The 18,506-nt window shown below is 49.8% G+C and overlaps 1 protein-coding gene across 2 annotated transcripts in view; it reads left to right on the plus strand.

Annotated features, from left to right (window-relative positions):
* The window catches only part of TTC12 (tetratricopeptide repeat domain 12), an 83,790-nt gene that overhangs the window by 50,186 nt on the left and 15,098 nt on the right, over positions 1-18,506 (plus strand). For both annotated transcript variants that reach the window (XM_075604037.1, XM_075604036.1), the window contains exons 15-19: positions 906-969; positions 3,953-4,087; positions 5,260-5,364; positions 15,708-15,776; positions 16,569-16,670. In XM_075604037.1, the coding sequence (XP_075460152.1) occupies positions 906-969; positions 3,953-4,087; positions 5,260-5,364; positions 15,708-15,776; positions 16,569-16,670 (475 nt within the window). The remainder of the gene's footprint in view (positions 1-905; positions 970-3,952; positions 4,088-5,259; positions 5,365-15,707; positions 15,777-16,568; positions 16,671-18,506) is intronic.

An 18,506-nucleotide genomic window follows, 5' to 3' on the forward strand; every position in this document is an offset into this window, starting at 1 on the left:
ATGGTGCTGTTCAGTAGAAGTAATAGGTGTAATAAGTCCCTGCCTAAAAAAAATTCTCACAATATAATGTTGCTGCCTGGGGCACAGGGACACAAGAGTGAGGTGTCACAAAGCGCCGGTGTTTGGAGTTGAAACCGGTTCATCTGCGTCAAACACTACACCCCTAGGCCATTTTCTAAGGAGAAAAGGATAGGGGTTATCACGCCCACTTGTTGAGGTGGATTAAAATTCATTATTTTTCATCAATTTTAACCTAAGCTATTAGAGAAATTCAGTGGTGAGTACGTTCTTTGTGTGCATTGTGAGTGCCTGGTTACTTGAGTTTTGGCTTACGTGGCTTACGTGGCAAATACATTTCAGGGCGCCCAATAATCAACTTCTACCGCGTGAGGGCTGCGCTGCTGATTAGCTGTTGGAGAGAGAGAGTAACCAGTTTTCTTTCTTTCTCACCTTCTCTCTTCCTTCTTCTATCCCTCTATCTCTCTCATTGTCTCCCCTTTATCTTCCTCTCTCTCTCCATTTCTCTCTCTCTTTCTCTCCATCTGTTTCGCTCCCTCTCTTTTTGTCTCCCTCCCATTCTCTCACTCTCCTCTTCCTTTCCCATCCCTCTATCACTCATTATGATAATCTCTCTCTCCTTCCCTCTTCCTTCTCCTATCCATCTACCTCTCTCATTATCTCTCCTTATCATTCTCTCTCCCTCTCTCTCCATTTCTCTCTCTCTCCTCTCCCTTATCCTATATCTCATTATCTCTCCTTATCATTCTCTCTCCCTCTCTCTCCATTTCTCTCTCTCTCCTCTCCCTTATCCTATATCTCATTATCTCTTCTTATCATTCTCTCTCTCCTTCCTTGTTCCTTCCCCTATGCCTGTATCTCTCTCTCTTTTTCTGCTTCTATGACAGGTTGAAAATCCATTTCAGGACCAACTTTCCCTCTGCATCACTGCCCCTATTTACCCATTTACTGGTAAGTGGAATCATCTCACTTGGTGATCAGTAGATATTAAAACCTTGAAACATATTAAACTTATGTAGGTCTCTGTCACGGGAGACCAGGTTATTTACACCTTTTTACCACGATCATTCATTGAGCAAAACAAGGTAGAGAAATAAATATAAGTTTATTCGCATAAATTCGCTTTCACACAATGATACACAAAATACAGACCAAAAGACACACTTACTTTGGACTGGGGTTGAAAACTAGACTTTCCTATGTGCAGGGAACTCAGTAGATGAGTTTTACCCTGACCGGGACATAGCCCGGAATCCCCTGGAGCTCAAATCGGCATGACCTTGGAGCCTGCGAGGAAGCTCCCCTTCCCTCCCCCAACCCACATATATAAATAAATACACAACAAAGGGTCTGTATCCTCACCTACAGTTTTTTGATCCAGAGGAAGACAAACAAACAAACAAAAAACCCCAGTGATATAACACAAAGGGAAAAATAAATTCCTTCCTGACTCCAAGAATTGGCAATCAGATTACTCCCTGTATCAACATCCTTCCCATGTATACTTATTTCTGAAAAGAAGAAAATACAACATAATGTACAATATATTATACGATTGTCATGGTATTACCCAAACAAAGGGACGGGTGGGCGGGAACTTCTTTTCAGAGACCAGACTGCCCTCCCTCCCTCCCTCCCCTGCGCTCCTTTGAATCCCCTTAGCTCCGCCCCCCGTGACACTGGGGAAGGGGAGGGGAAACAGCATGCAATCCAGCCAAGCGGGAGGGGAGAGGGGAAGCAGCATGTGAACCGGCACCAAAGGTGAGGGGGAGGGAAGAGAGGGGAGCCTAGTCCCTGCGGTCATGTGTCCCGTCGCTGAGGGCTCCAGGCTGCTTGACATTCCACATGCCACCGGTACGTTCTCTTCTGAGAACTTGGTCCCTCCTGACCGCGAGTTACTCCAAATCCTCTGGAACACAAATCAACATAAAAGCCGCGCTCGATTTTGAGAACTTGGGTGCAAAAGTTGGGACTTAGTCTCTGGCCGGCAGGCCTTTCAGGCTTGTAATCGAAGCCAGCTGCTCTGCTATTCGAGCAGAAGCAACTTTGAAAAGCCCGCCCACGCTCTTACTACTGGAGAACTACAATCTCGTTGGCTCACAGATTATTATACTTTTCTGAGTTTCATTCACAAAACTCAGCAGCCAATCATCGCGGGGGAAAATTCCCAAGCAACCAATCAGAGCCAAGTCGGCTAGAAAAGCCGGGTCAGCGGGATATCTGAAATAGCCGAGGGACATGTACAAGTTTGCCACCTTCGCTCCTGGCTATCTCAATGCCACCCGCTCGGACAGGCTCCACCAGGTCTGGCAGAGCAAGTGGCATCCCGGACGACTGACATTGATCTCGGACCTGGAACTTCACCTTTCCCTGCTGCCCAAATGCTATTCACACCTCTGGCATCCTCTGACTGTTTGAACTCCGATGTCCAGCAGACTTACAGGCGCCCATGGGTTAGCTCGGGCAGCCTGTTTGGACATCGGTTCTGAATGTAAAAACACATTACAATTAATAAAGTATATTTTAATACATTAAGGTATGTTAGTAATACTGTATACTTCTGAGTCTCTGGGTACAAGGGACAGAAGAAGAAAGATGTTGTTTTGGACTCATACTGGACTCTGAGTCCCCCCTAAACCTTATACTGTATACGGTTGGGGCACCACAAACCCTACACTGGTTCTGGGTCACCTTGGCACTAGCTGGGGTACCCCCCTTAACCTAGGGATTCCCTCAGCTACAGGGATACTTATTCATCCCTATACCTCATTCTCCTTTCTGGGCTGTGCTGAAGCAGGGCACCCTAGTGGTGAGTCGTGTTTGCGTTTTCAAGGGGAGGAATTGCCGGGACAATGTGCCCACATGTATCCGAGAATCAGACATTATTTCCGGATACATTTCTGGGGGAACCGACAACTCTGAACCCCAACCTCCTAGGCACCTTCTGTTAACGGATCCTCCGCAAAACCCCCCTTAAAACTGATACCCCAGCAATCCCTGCTCGCTGGCATGCCTGGAAAGGGGAAAACACGAAAATACTTCTACTACAGGCAATTCATTGAAAAGATAAAATGTTACTGGGCCCAAGAGCTAACTCTCTTGGACCCTTATACATGGATCAGGTGTAACCAACACAGGCTTAACCTTTATTTGAGAGCCTGTTTACCCCCTACCGTCACCGTCCATCTTTTTGTCTTATAACTTCATCAATCCCCCTGTGTATATTGGCTTATGTAATATACCTCGCATTAGTGCTGAATAACCAATAGCAAATGTTCTACTGCGGTGCCGTGCATTCCAGCTTGAGAAACCATTTCGTCTCTTACACGCATATCTACGGACGTCTTAGCTGTGTTGGCCACTGAGCCACTGGCCATGCATTTCCTCACCTCTCCGTCACTCCTATCAGGGGATTCATTCTCTCATGCAGGGGTTCTCAACTCCTGTCCTCAAGGACATCCATGCTTCAGCATGATTGAGCCACCTGTGCTGAAGCAGTCTTCAACTGAGCCACTGATTGGGCCACCTGTGCAGGAATATCCTTAAAACTACTCGGCTTGGGGGTCTTGAGGACTGGTGTTGGGAACCCCTGCTCTAAGTGATCATTCTATGAAGGGTCATTGTAAGCTCCAATCTAAGGCCTCAGGCTCTGTTAACTCCGGATATCATTAACAGCTGCAATTTGCCATGAGGTTAACACACATTCACAAAGCTAATTATATGCAGAACCCACGACCGTTAGCACTGCCTTGCTTTAGCTGGAAATAACGACTTGCGTTAAGTGTGTCTGGCCTAAAGGTGACGTAACTCCCATCCGGACCCTGAAATATAGAGGGGGGGGGGGGAAGAGAATCTCGTGGACACAACGTGGAGCTAGGTTGGCAATGCTATGTGACATGATTTAAGTCCCTCACATCACCTTCCTGTCCTAAAGAGGAATGTGAAGACGCTGAACAGGGCCGTTCTCCCTCGGTGCATCGGTGTGATGGGAAACCTCAGCGGTGACGGAGATATCAGGAAGCAGATGGCGGGTTATGCAGAATGCTGGGACGCCTGCCTGTCAACTGTGGTAAGTAATACGTATGTAGAGAGAGAGTGAGCGAAACTGTTACTGTGTGTCCCAGGGCAGGTTCTGCTTGTGAATTCACCACAGTAGCTGTATCTCTGTACATCCAGGTAAGCCCAGGGTGCTCAACTTAGGTAATCAAGACCCCCCAACAAGTCTGGCCACCACAGGTGGCTCAATCAGTTGCTCAGTCGAAGACTGGTTGAGCCACCTGTGCTAAAGCTGGAATATCCTCAAAACCTGACCTGTTGGGGGACTGGAGTTGAGCACCCCTGATGTAAGAGAACAGAATTAGGTTATGGGCTCCTTCTGTCTTAGGCTGCACTTATAGTGCCGTTGACGCGACGTCTTCCGAAAACAAATGCATTGTCGCCGCCGCGTGCGCTTATAGTAAGCGCGACGGCGATGGGGAGACATAATTTTTTGAAGCCCGGAATATTTGATTTTTTTTAGGGGCTGTCGCCTCATGTGACAGCCCCTGAACCAATCAATGGCCTGGTCGCCCGCGACACCGCCGCAAAGCGAAATACAACTTTCGCTAGCGGCGATGGGTGATGTCACGCGTTGCGTCGCCGTTGCAGGCACTATACGCGCGGCCTAAGTTGCTATATTACTCCATGGAGCAAGAGATGTATTGGATCATCGGAAAATTGTTCCTGTGTGACGGTGTTTCACTTAGTAAGGAGGGCGGGGGCGAGGCATCTGGGGTGCGCCCCCTATTCAATAAGATGCAACTCCATTCATTGCAATAGGACAGCAATGTTCCCAGGCAAGGAGAAGATGGCTTTACAGCATATTAAGCAGGGTTATTGGTTACTGTGGGGAGCACAGATTAGATGAACACTAGATTTGCTGGAACTCCTTTTAGCTGGGTGTTGGTTATTATTGCATATCATTGCATAAAGGGCTATGAAATTATACCACCGCTGATATAAAAAAAAAGCTCTTACTACTGTATTTGAAAATGACGTTGGTGCGTGAAAGGCTGAGCAATATTTTAAAGGTTCAGATAAAGATTTTAAAGTTGGGGTTTGCAGATAACACGTGTAAGAGAAGATCCTTATGTATTCTCAGGCATTGTTACCCACCGTGTCGGGTGATCAGGTTGCATCGTCGCATAACTGATTCCTACCACTATCACGGCGTCATGCATCTGTTTGTGTGTGTCCATTCAGGATGAATGCAGCTTGCCTGGCGTTGGACCAGACTACAGGGACATCTTGTTTGCAGTCCTGGGTCTCATGGTGAACCTATCGTTGGAAGTGAATCCAGCCATCCAGGTAAAGAAGGACAAGGGTGAAGAACGGGGGAGAAGGAGCACAGCAAAATTATGCTGAAAGCTTCTCATAACGTCACACACATGTCATGCCAACATATTGCAGCAACAGCCACTATAAGCATTGCACTAGTGCTGTCAGCGTGTCAAATGTGCACTAACCCCCATATATTTCCTCCCTACCTGCCCTCGCCTCTATTGGTGTTTGTTTAAATGAAAGGCAGTGGCACTTTCCTGTGGTCGGTGCCCAATGGAAAGAATAATCCCATTGCTACAGTACGGTGCCACCTCCATGCCCTTATACAGCCTCTTATCTCTGCCAATGTCTCTAACCTATCCCTTCCCTGCCCCATGCAAACAAAACAAGAGGGCATTGTGAGAACATTGGCTAGTATGCTAATATTGATTATTCTGTTTGAAAGGTAATACGTAATTATCTACTATATATCTTGGAAAGCGGTCCGCCTGTGCGCTCTGCATTTGGACACCACTTAAGATATCGTAACCACATTTTACGATGGTTCCTGAATTTAAGGAGCAGGTTTTTGTCTACGTTTGAATACGATTCACGGGTGGCATCACTGATGACATCACATATAACATCAAAGATGACATGATACCATCACACAACCTTCACGCTGCCACTTCATCTTGGTCACTCTGAAAATCCAATTGGTAACATTAGCAAAAATACAGGAGCAGCCAATGATCGTCAAGAGGGCGAGATCAGGGTTTGGGACGAGACTACAATGCCCCCCACACACACAGCGTTAGAGGCTCGCGGTCGAACACTTGAGGGCCTCTGAGACAATGAAAGTATTACGGGTGTTGTTGTTGTTGTTGTTGTTTTAGCCGGGGATTTCTCATTAAGAAACAAAAATTAAATTATCCATTTTATAAAACTCAGTATTTTGGGGGTTTTTTAGAATTCACGAGCAGCACCGGCTACTTTCCGCTCGTATACTATAAGGGTAACACTACAAATCAGTTCCATGCCAATAAATTGCTTCTTTGTAAGGATTCGCAATCAATAAAATCATTAAAAAGTAAAGATACTACTTAATTGTGCCCGATGAAGAATGATTATCCAGTTCTTCTAGAAATTCATGCTTTTCACGTTTCCCTTGATGTTTATCTGTTTGTAAAGTAATTATGATGCCAAAGAACGAAATAAAAAAAAACAAAACTACTTAGCTATAGCTGTGACGATGGACAGTCTTATCACTGAGCGATGAAGATTGTTGCCATGGAAACATCAGCGGGTCTGTGTACAGTAGCAGCACAGGAAAGTCGTGCTTTTAATAAGGATGGGCACGTCCGCGGGCTCAAAATCCCAACTTTGCGGTTTCGACATTTAATCGCACCACATTATATAAGTTATGGTGGGTAGCCCAGGCTGTGCTGAAAAGCACGAATTTATAGGGCGGCCCGGCGGTTACAGAGGCCCCGCGCTCTCCCCCCAAGGCATTTAAATGAAATGCCGGGGGGAGGCATGAGGCCTCTGTATCTCCCTTACCTGCTCTCTGCCGGCTCTTCAGCGACGCGTCACCATGGCAACGCGCGTCAAATGACGCGGTGGGGTCACGTGATGTGACATGACCCACGCCGTCATTTGACGCCGGGTCCTTGGAGGGGTTGGGGGGGGGGGGGGCGCGAATGCTGCGGCTGCCGGGCAGGGGGTGCAGCTCAGGAAGTTTGCGCGTCCCTGCGCTTGTAGATAATGGGGAAGGGCAGGGTTGCAGACCTGTCTGAGACGTGTGAATGTGCCACGTATTTCTTTGAACTTTTTTGAACAAATTTTTAAATTTAAGCTAAACTTGATCCCAAACCACCACGAGGCTCTCTCTAATTCGTTTGTTTTGTTGATGTTTTCATATACGTATATATTTTCTTTATAAAATGGTCACGTTTGTTTTAAATCCTCGCTAATTTTTACGAAATTTAAAAAACTAAAAAAAAAAAAAAATAGAAATCATTATTTTATAAAATCTTTTAACCAAAACCGAGTTTTTTTTCAAACCCAAAACACGAACATTAAAAAAAAAAAAAAAAAATCCGAGTGTCCTTAGTTTTGAGGCACTGCGCTGTTTTTTTTGGGGCACAGTCGCATCGTATTAAGAAACCGCTCCTTGCGTCTGACGCAGCGTTAGGTTTATGCCCCTTCACACCCGGACGATGTTTTGGGTGTAAGTAAAAAAACAAATAAATGACGCAGAGAAGCACCGAATCTCATTATAATATGTGCGTCATTAGACCTTTTCCCTAACTCCTCCCCACGGATACTCCCCACAGCGCCAGCTGCGGCATAGGGTCTGAATGTAAGCCAAGCACTTTGATACATTAACGCAGGAGGAAAAGGTTACGTTCCAAAATGGCTTTGATAATAGAACCAAGGGGGTTAAAAAGGGGTGCCAACTACGTACGGATGTAACCAGCTTTCTCTTCCTTGCTGATAGCGCAGAATGTAGTGTTGGTGGCCCTTGCAGACTGGAGTTGCCCACCCCTGGTTTAGTCCTATTCATTTAAATAGAACTACAGCTTATTCAATAAGTGTGACGGTGCTCGTCTCAAATCAGGAGACGGACCCGCAGGGCTGAGGTAGGGATGCAAATAAACCGACCACAGCCCAGGGGCAGAGTCCTGTAAGAGTATTCGTAGTCGGTATGGAAGCCGGGATCAGGGCTGGTGACAATGGTGCGGAGTCCTGGGTACAGGCAAAAGGTCACGGCAGGTGGCAATGGTGCAAAGTCCAGGGGACAGGCAAAAGTCCAGGCAACAGGCAGAAAGCAGCGAGGTCGGGGTCACGGTCTGGGGTCAGCACCAGGGAATCCAAACAGGAACAGACGACAGCAAAGACCGACAGGAGCTGCAAAACACAGAACTTTGCTCGGCGACTCCCACCAGAAAGGGCAGGCCGCCTGGAAAACACGAACTGCAGCAAAACCCGGCACGGATTGAGCAGAATCCTTACAATAAGGGCCTTAGGTGGAGTTATTACATCTAAATCTGAAAAATGTCTTGATTGAACTAAGTGATACCTGCAGGGAAGATATTACAGGAGTGAGCGGGTACCAGTCACACCCCGGAATTCCTGCTGTATAAAGCCCGCATGTGACACGTTTAGTTCCAGCGGAGCATCGCGTCTCTCCATCGGTTTCCCCCTGATCCCTTTCCATAGAATTCAATTTTTATTATCATTCTTTATTTGTAAAGCGGCAACCTATTCCGCGGCGCGGTACAATAGGGGGGCTACGGAGATTGGGTAATGACATAAACTGAATGGCTTACAAGTAAGGACAAATGTGCGCAAGCAGATACAGAGAGGTAATGAGGGCCCGGCTCCGAAGAGTTTACAATCTAGAGGGAATAAGTGGCTGCTCATTGTGGTGGTGGTGGGGGGTAAAGAAGGCCTCAGGATGGAGTATAGCAGGGGAGCGCAGCTGTATTCCTCATGCCCCATCCCCTCCCCCACCAGGACAGGTTTTCAAGATATCCCAACTTCAGCACAGGTGATTCAATCAGAGGCTCAGTTGAAGACTGAGCCTCTGATTGAGCCACCTATGCTGAAGCAGGGATATTAGGGTTGCCAAATGGCTTCTCCAAACATACTGGACACAATGGTGAAAGGTGGGACGCGGTTGAGACACACACAACCTCTCGAAAGACACCTCCTCTCCTTGGCCCCACCCCCGCCTCCTCCTGATTGGCTACATTACTCAGCAGAATGGAGGAAGATGTCCCGCCCCCTAACAGCCCTCCTCTCCCCCTAATCAGGGAAATCCCACAGCCCCCCCAAAGCCGGTCACTATGTCCAGAGAGGTAATACCAGTATAGGTATTATACATGCCCAGAGAGGTAATACCAGTATAGGTATTATACATGCCCAGAGAGGTAATACCAGTATAGGTATTATACACACCCAGAGAGGTAATACCAGTGTAACGGGGTTTCCCCCACCCAATCGCAGATCACACGGTGTGGGGGCAGGAAACATACAAGGTTACTCAGGTGTGGTGCATTACCTGTTGGCTCACAGGAGGGCTGAGCTTCCGCCACGGGGAACCTGGGGTAATTATACTAGGGGTGATCACTTACAACATCTTCTCGGTACAGCGCCTCCACCTGCGATGGCTCCCACCAGAGGGGGAGTGGTTCCTCGCAGGACAATCACAATAATAATCACTTACACGACAGCATGTATATTAACTATATGACTTTACTAACACACATATCACACATTACATAACATCATAACCTTATCACCTCAGGCCCAATGTCTGGCGTTCCCACCCAGTGTCCTGTAATCCCCCACACCCAATGTCCCGTACTCCTACGGAGGTCGTGGGTGACTGCGCAGTCACTATGAACTAATAGGCCTGTTGGTGCACATATAATTCAGAGGTACCTTCCGAGCACTCCGATGCTCGGGCCTGCAACACTCTTCTCAAAGGGTCAGACGTGCGATGCATCCGTCTGATCATATCCAGGTACTTCTCCAGGAACCCCAACGAGGGTCCCACCGTCTCACGGTAACAGCAACCGAATCACGGGAACAGCAACCGCCGCTATCCCTATCTATCCTTAACTAACCCTAACGTGACAGGAACCCTAACCTAGGGCCTGTCCCTGATGAACCGCAACCTGGGGTGGCTTGGGGAAATCTCCTAGGGCCTGCGGAGTAATAACCTGCCCCACTCCCCTAGCTACCCAAGTCCCTAATCCTCCCTAACATCTAGCTACTCGCTACTCCTAACAGCCTGCAGCAGACACACAGCTCTCACCGTCAGCCTGCAGACATTCACACACGCTGCACACACTGCGCCCAGCACATGCAGCAACAACACACAGCAACCAATCCTACATACACCATACACTGGAGAGTCTATCTGGGGCCTAAGGGGTTAAGCGTCTGCCTACTCCCCTAACGAGGCCCAGTCCTGACTCCCACTAACAACTGACTAACCTGAGTGACAGGGTCCCTTACTCTAGGGCAGCGGTGCGCAAAGTGGGGGGCGCGACCCCCAGGGGGGGCGGGAGATTGTGCTGGGGGGGCGCGGGCAGTTGCAGAGGCCCCGCGCTCTTCCCCCAGGCATTTAAATTAAATGCCGGGGGGTCGCGTGAGGCCTCTGCAACTGTTTACTTACCGGGATTCAGCAGTCTGTGTTGCGTCGCCATGGCAACGCGGCGTCAATAGACGCCGCGGCACCATGTGACCTGACGTCACACGCCCACGCAGCGTCATCTGACGCGGATAAAGGTAGGCAGGGGGGCATGAGAGCCGGGGGCAGAGAGACAGGGGGGCGCAGCACAAAAAGTTTGCGCTCCCCTGCTCTAGGGCATCCCTGGCAACACTCACTATATGGGATAACTAGAGCTATCTTGGGCCAAGGGGGTGCTGGCTAGTACAGGGGATCCCGTACCCTACCTCCTTCCCTTGTCTGCCTCCTTGCTCTGCTTCTTCCTGACTGCCTAATGTGCTGCAACTGACAAAAACCCTGTCTGCACACAACATTGTTGCAACTCTGCAGCATGAGAATCTGCCAGCTCTAATGGCTTCAATGCTGCCTGTGACAAGGGTGAAAGTGCAGTCCCCAGAGGCTGCTGGGAATTGTAGTCCTTGGCAAAGCTCTTTTCTATGGGGACCGCGTGCGCGATCTTTACTGCGCATAGGCGAAGCTCGCGACAAAACCAAGAGGGCGGTGCCCGCCGGGAGAAGTCGCCGTCCCCTTCCCCCACTGCCACAGGGGTAAGGCAGGGGCAAAGGAAAATCAGGGGAACCGGGGGTGACCCCCTTACACTCTCCCCCTGGTGAAAATCCAACGCCCTCGCTTGGGGAACGACATACCTTGACATAAGTTTACACACTGAAAAATGGCATGGCATAATTGGTACACTTTCACACAATGAAAAATTACAGGGCATATCACACCAATTAATACCTGAGACTGGTTGAGACCATGTGTGGGGTGCCCCGAACTGAACATGTGGGGGTACCTCACTTTTGCGCCCGTGAGCCTCCCCCAGCAAAATCTCCTGTTGAGCACGCTCTGGGGAAACAGTCACTGGCTCTTCGCTACTTCCTCCCCCTGGTGGAAGGAGTAGCACAACGTCTTTTAAGCAGGCCTTTACCCGGTCATCAGCGGCTTGGATGCGGTAGACCAGGAGGCCAGGACCTTTCCCGCGGTCCACTACCTGAGGAATGGGGCGCTCCTTTTTGGGCTTAAAGGAGGCCAGTCTCCCTGGATCTCTCTCCACACAGTCTTTGTCCCCATATTTTTGTGAGGCTTCCACTGAGAAGCTAGCACGGGACAATGTCTCGGTTTCACCTGGCAGGGGGGAAAGAGTAGACACCTTACCCCTGCGGTGATTCACGGTGGCCAACAGGTCCTCGGGGACGCTGTCAGTTCCCACCTTGGCGGTATCGGGACCTGTCCCCAATTCTTCTGGGACAGTCCACTCACTGACTCGAACTTCGGGAGCGTTGGATCCCAGTCCTGGGACCACTTGCGTCGGAGCACACGGGCTCACACTCCGCTCAGGAACCGTAGCTATGGCCTTCTTCACGGCCACCTCCATCGGAGTCGGTGGGGAACAAGGGGGTTCCTTACCACTCTGCTGGCTGACGATGGGCTTCCCTTCTTCCGGAAGGATCGACGGTAGACACTGGTCCACTCTCTTCTCTGGACAGCTACCTTCCAATGAGGACACCTCCACCAGGACGCGATGCAGAGGGGAGCCCTTCACCCGGGCGACCAGACTTAAGGAGCCATCGTGCTCCGCGGTCACCTGGAGGCTCACCCCCAACACCCCTGGGGCAGTCGACTCACCCTTGTCGTCTGTAGGTACTGGTCCCAAGCCTAGGACCGATGGTACCTCTGTAGTAGGTCGGACTGACCATTGTAGGGTACACGGGCCCACAGCAGGGTCCGCAACATCGGGACACACTTCCTCTAGGGCACACGGCCCACAGCAGGCTCTGCATTCGCCGAGATAGTGTGTTCATTGGTGTCACTAAAGTGGTCCGCCGGCAGGCGCATCACCACAAGTGACGGGTCGCTGGATTCACTAGAAGAAGGTGGGGGTATATACACCTTACCCTGTGATTCCTCTGTCTCACTGCTGGGGTGGTTCGCCGGTCGGCGCATCGCCACCGATGGGAATTCAACCTTGTCCGCTGGCAACATCACGATCGGATCCTCCGCCAACGTGTTGCTCGGCTCCAGGATGGGCTGATCCGGGTTTTCTGTGGTTCCTGCTCAGGAACCAGGTCTAGAAGGTTCACTTGGGCGCACTGGCCCTCCGAAATGTCTATGAGAAGGGTAGATGGGTTAGTTATACTGACCGGCTCTTCAGGCTGGGGCACAATAGGTTTTAAGAACCAGGCACCGCAATCTTCACATTGAGGCTCCCACGCCAATGCCGCTCTAGAACAGTCACATGTGGGGCTAAAATACTGTATGCTCAGTTCTCCATCCACGGTGCCGGTCTTGAAATCCAGCGGTAGCTGAAATAGGTCGGCTCCTTGGACATAAGCTTTTTGCAGGCATGTGCACATTAATGTAAGGGCTTTCACTCCTGGCGCGTGCCAGGCCACATACACATTGGGGTGTACTCCCTTACAGTCTGTTTCATCACCCTTATCAGGAAACCAAGAGTCTATTTCATTTATGTCGGCCACAGTGCCCTCTTCCTCGGACTGTCCTGTAACCGCCAACGGCACGGGTTGCAGAGTCGGTATCCTGCAGCAGCCACATATGCGTCCCCAGGCCAATTTACAAAAGGAGCAGTCACCGTTGTTACAGAAACATTCCCGGCACCCATCCTCGTTTGCGTTTTCCATCCGCCCTCTTATCAGGAACGTCAAAACAGCAAAGTTCATACTACCCGACGGACTCAACGATTCTATCATACACGGACACAACAAAAAGGATACGGCCCCGGCCTTCGTCGGCCAGAGTCCATATGACGGCGAGCAATTTTCTTTGCCCCCAGTACTTTCTTTGATGGAGACAGCAGTTACGGGTGAAGGCTCACAGTGCTTGCTCCCCCTGGTGGAATCTGAAGGAGGGGCAGCACACTCTTTCATTGAGTGACTCTGGCTCGGCACAGAGTTATTCAGTTGGCGGGGGCGGGGCTTAGGATTTCCCGCCAAGCTCGGACAGTCTGCAACATTTTCCCGCGCGGCCGGGAAATCAGCACGTGACTTCTTCATGGCGAACAAAAATAGCACAATTTAGAAAAAAATGAAAACAGGGCACCCCAGGTCAATCTCAGCAGCGCCTCCAAATGTAACAGGTATTCCCCCCCCCAATCGCAGATTTAGTGTGGGGTGAAGGAGAACATACAATGTTACTCGGGTGTGGTGCGTTACCTGTTGGCTCGCAGGAGGGCTGAGCTTCCGCCACGGGGAACCTGGGGCAATTATACTAGGGGTAACCACTTACTCAATTCAGCGCCTCCACCTGCGATGGCTCCCACCAGAGGGGGAGTGGTTCCTCGCAGGACAATCAATAATAACATACACGGTGAGGTATAATAACTAAGGACTTTACTAACATGCAAACATACATCATATATAACTACAATACAATAATATAACCTGTGTCCCTCTCTAGAGGAGACACCTACTGCGTCGCGCAGGACGCTTCCCCAACACCAGGTGATCCCACCCAGTGTCCCGAGAATCCCACCCAATGTCCCGCACTCTTGGAGAGAACGTGGGTGACTGCGCAGTCACAGTTACACTAAGGGGCCCGTTGGTGCACTTATGACTGTATGGTACCTGCCGAGCACTCCGGTACTCGGATCAGCAACTGGCTTCGCAAAGGGTCAGACGTGTGAGGAATCCGTCTGATCCTCCAACCGAACTCCTTGCACGTAGACCGCCAGGGGTGGTCCGAATAGGTGAACAGTCTCTGTGGACCCCAACGTGGGTCCGAACCTCTTAGCAGGAACCGCAGCGTCTGCTGTGTCCCTGTCTAATCTAAGTGGCACTAACGTGACAGGAATCCTAACTTAGGGCCTGTCCCTGTAGTGCAGCAACCTGTAGTGGCTTGGGGAACTCCTATGGGCCTGCAGGGGTAATGACCTATCCCACTCCCCTAACTACCCAAGTCCCCTCAGCCTCACTAATACTTAATGAGTCCCAGCGCCTACAGCAGCAAGCTGTAGCTCACTGGATCTGGCAGCCAACGTGCTGCGCAACAAGGTGCCTGTCTGTCAGACCTCACAGCACTAACAGCCGTGACTCTGACAAGGCAGCACTCTACACTAAGGGCAGCGTCCCTATCTTGGGCCTCCCTAAGCATTTACCCACTAAACTAGTGGGGAGTTGGGGCCTACCTGGGGTGTAGGTACCTATATGGGGCAGGAGCTGCACTCGCTCCCCGCACCCTTCCTTCCCTCACAGCTCCCTGACTCCAACTCTCTGTAACCTTTCTTTCCCAGCTCCCACTAATGTAAGTGGCAGGGTCCCTAACCTGAGGGCTGTCCCTGGCAACACTCACCTTACTGGGGAGCTGAGCTATCTCGGGCCCTGGGGGTGCTGGCCTAGTACAGGGAGTCCCTGACTCCTGTACCCTACCTCCTTCCCTGGGCTGCTCCGGTCTCTCACTGCCCAACAACTGACAAAAACCCTGTCTGCACACAACATTGTTGCAACTCTGCAGCATGAGAATCTGCCAGCTCTATTGGCTTCAATGCTGCCTGTGATCAGGGTGAAAGTGCAGTCCCCAGAGGCTGCTGGGAATTGTAGTCCTTGGCAAAGCTCTTTCCTATGGGGACCGCGTGCGCGATCTTTACTGCGCATGGGCGAAGCTCGCGCCAAAACCAAGAGGGCGGTGCCCGCCGGGAGAAGTCGCCGTCCCCTTCCCCCACTGCCACAGGGGTAAGGCAGGGGGCAAAGGAAAATCAGGGGAACCGGGGGTGACCCCCTTACACCAGTATAGGTATTATACATGCCCAGAGAGGTAATACACATACACACCCAGAGAGGTAATACCGGTGTACACATACATGTCCAGTATTACCTCTCATTTTTAACTGGACAGAGTGTCCAAATACCGAAAAGTCCGGTTGAATACCAAACACCTGGCAAACCTAAGGGATATCCTGAAAACCTGACCTGTTGCGTTGGGGGCTGAGGACCGAAGTTGAGCACCCCTGGGATATGGTATAGCCACAGTGCTGGAGGTATTACAGTTTGCGGGTGTTGATGTTAGGGGGTGTTAGAAAGCATGGAGATCGGACCAATGTATGTTCAATGGTAGTCATATCCATTATGATATTCAATGGCAGTGATAGCACAGAGTATCCCAACTGATCATGCCATTGCCTTCCCGTGTGTAGGCGCGTGCGGTGGAGATCAGTGACAGATGCATGTCCCTGCTGAGCAGTAAAGACGGAGGGATTCTTACCGTAAGTAACACAATACTGTACGTTTCAAAGGGTTAACAGAACATTGACTGTGGCTAAACCGAATTTCTTCCTTGACCCCCCCGCCGGCCAGCACTCTGCTAGAAACCGTGGAATCATTCAAAAGCTTTCCCCGCAAGAAAAAAAATATAACGTATTGAAAATAATGTTGCTGGATTCATCACGGATTAATTGGCCACTGATTAATTATTATTACCTACCTAGGAGCTGCGGTGTAGAAAGCGTTGCAGCATGCTGTGCTTAATTCAATATCCTCTCTATAATAGCAATAAGGATTATTTTTCGCCGCTGTGGCTTTTAGACTAATGGAGAAGTGTTTAGTCGAGGGGTGGGCAACTCCAGTCCTCAAGGGCCACCAACAGGACAGGTTTAAAGGTTATCCCTGCTTCAGCACAGGTGGCTCAATCAGTGGCTCAGTCGAAGACTGAGCCACCGGTGCTGATCAGGGATAGCCTTAAAACCTGTCCTGTTGGTGGCCCTTGCAAACTGGAGTTGCCCACCCCTGCTTTAGTCCCATTCATTCACATAGAAACTACAGCTCGTTGAATAAGGGTCCCAGATGGAGTTATCATATCTAAATCTGGAAGAATGTCCTAATTGAACTAAGTGATACCTGCAGAGAAGATATTACACGAGTGAGCGGCTACCAGTCACACTCTGGAATTCCTGCTGTACAAAGCCCGCATGTGACACGTTTAGTTCAGGCAGAGCATCGCGTCTCCCCATCTGTTCCTTGAATCTGTTTCCCACGGTTCCCTTTGTTTGTCTGTGCAGAGGTCTGTGGGTATTCTCAGCAGGATCCTCCCACAATGCACCGCGGCGGTGGAAAATACGGTCCAAGCAGGTGTTGTTAAGAAGCTGATTAAATTGCTGAAGGTACGTATCCCAAACATGGTGATTATAGAGTCTGGTCCTTATACTTTCACTGGTTCATCCATTGACATGTAAAGGTGCCATTAATAATTATAGGGTGACAATATTTGTCCCGGCAAAAAAACGGGACACATGTCACGCGCTCGCCGACTGCACATGCTGGAATGGCGAGCGCTGACTGCGCAAGCGCGGAGAGCGCTCGTATGCGCGATCAGAGCTTGCTGGTTGCTTATGGGCACGCGCGATCGGCGCATGACGGTCGCACATGCACACGTGCGATCGGAGCTTGCTGGTCACGCATGTGCACGAGCATCCGGCAAGTGCCGATCGCACGTGTGCGGCTAGCGGGATAGAAAACCAGGACAGCACCCCAAAAAGTCGGAACTGAGGCCGAAAAAATGGCACATCCGGTCAACCTACTTTAATATTCAATGCATTGAAGGAAATGTGCGAAACAAACAGTGAATATATACGCGTCTTCATTTCAGGGCACAGCTCGCCGAACTATAGAACGCATCTTTGTGTTTTCACCTGCCTAGGCTTTCACGGCTCACTAATTATGAAACATGTACAGGCATTCCCCGGTTTAAGGACACTCACTTTAAGCACACTTTCGCGAGTAAGGACATATCGCCCAATATGCAAACGGCAGCTTGCGCATGCGCCTGTCAGCACGTCCTGAACAGCATTACCGGCTACCTACCTGTACCGAAGCTGTGTGCAAGCGGGGAGACTATAGAGCCTGTTACAAATGCGTTATTTACATCAGTTATGCACGTATATGACGATTACAGTACAGTACATGCATTGATAAGTGGGAAAAAGGTAGTGCTTCACTTTAAGTACATTTTCGCTTTACATACAGTACATGCTCTGGACCCATTGCGTATGTTAATGCAGGGTATGCCTGTAGTTACTTCCACAACTGAAGTCAGCAGGGCGGTCAGTTATCCTCTCTCTTATGACATAAGCAGATAATCTGATCAGAGAAGCTCAGGGTAAGACGTCCCTTTGTAGTCTGCTTAGGAAACAGCTCTGTGCTGCCTGGTGGGGAATAGCAATTGAGAATTGACAGCAGAGGCGGCTTTAGGGCCTTTCCAAATAAACATGAAAAGGCAGTCAGAAACAGCTAGGGAAAAAAGAAAGAAGGCTGGCGGCCTGCTTCAAAGGGGAATGTTTTCTGAAGGCGCTGCCCCTTTACACGTATTGCCAATATTCTGATTATTAGCCCTCAGTGGGACTGCACCTTTGAAGAACGTGTGGTAGCAGAGACATACAGTATGTTGAAATAACAGCATCCTGTACTAGGCACTCTGGTACCCTGGGTTACAGAACCCTGGACAGGTGAGTTGTGTATTACTGTTGAGGATGCAGAGGGGTATGTACCACTGCGAATATACAGTGCTGTGACTGTGCCACGCAATCCAATGGGAAGGCCTAAGACTAATAAATTGTGCTATCACTGTTGCCACTAGTGCAGGGGGGCTCAACTCCAGTCCTCAAGACTCCCCCCAACAGGTCAAGTTTTCAGGATATCTCAGCTTCAGCACGGGTGGCTCAATCAGTCCCTGCTTCAGCACAGGTGGCTCAAGACTGAGCCACTGATTGAGCCACCTATGCTGAAGCTGGGATATTCTTAAAACCTGACCAGTTGGTGGGTCTTGGGGCTGGAGTTGAGCACCAGTACATATGTATGCGACACTAAAATGTACAGCTTAATATAGATATGTTCAGAATTATACGTTGTCACAAAACGCCTGGAGTGTGAATAAGTGAATATTACACGCTGGCACCAATCCTGCATGTTCTCCTTTTATTATTAATAAAATATTATTATAT

The sequence above is a fragment of the Ascaphus truei genome, chromosome 6, assembly GCF_040206685.1.
Source record: "Ascaphus truei isolate aAscTru1 chromosome 6, aAscTru1.hap1, whole genome shotgun sequence".
Classification (NCBI taxonomy): Eukaryota; Metazoa; Chordata; class Amphibia; order Anura; family Ascaphidae; genus Ascaphus; species Ascaphus truei.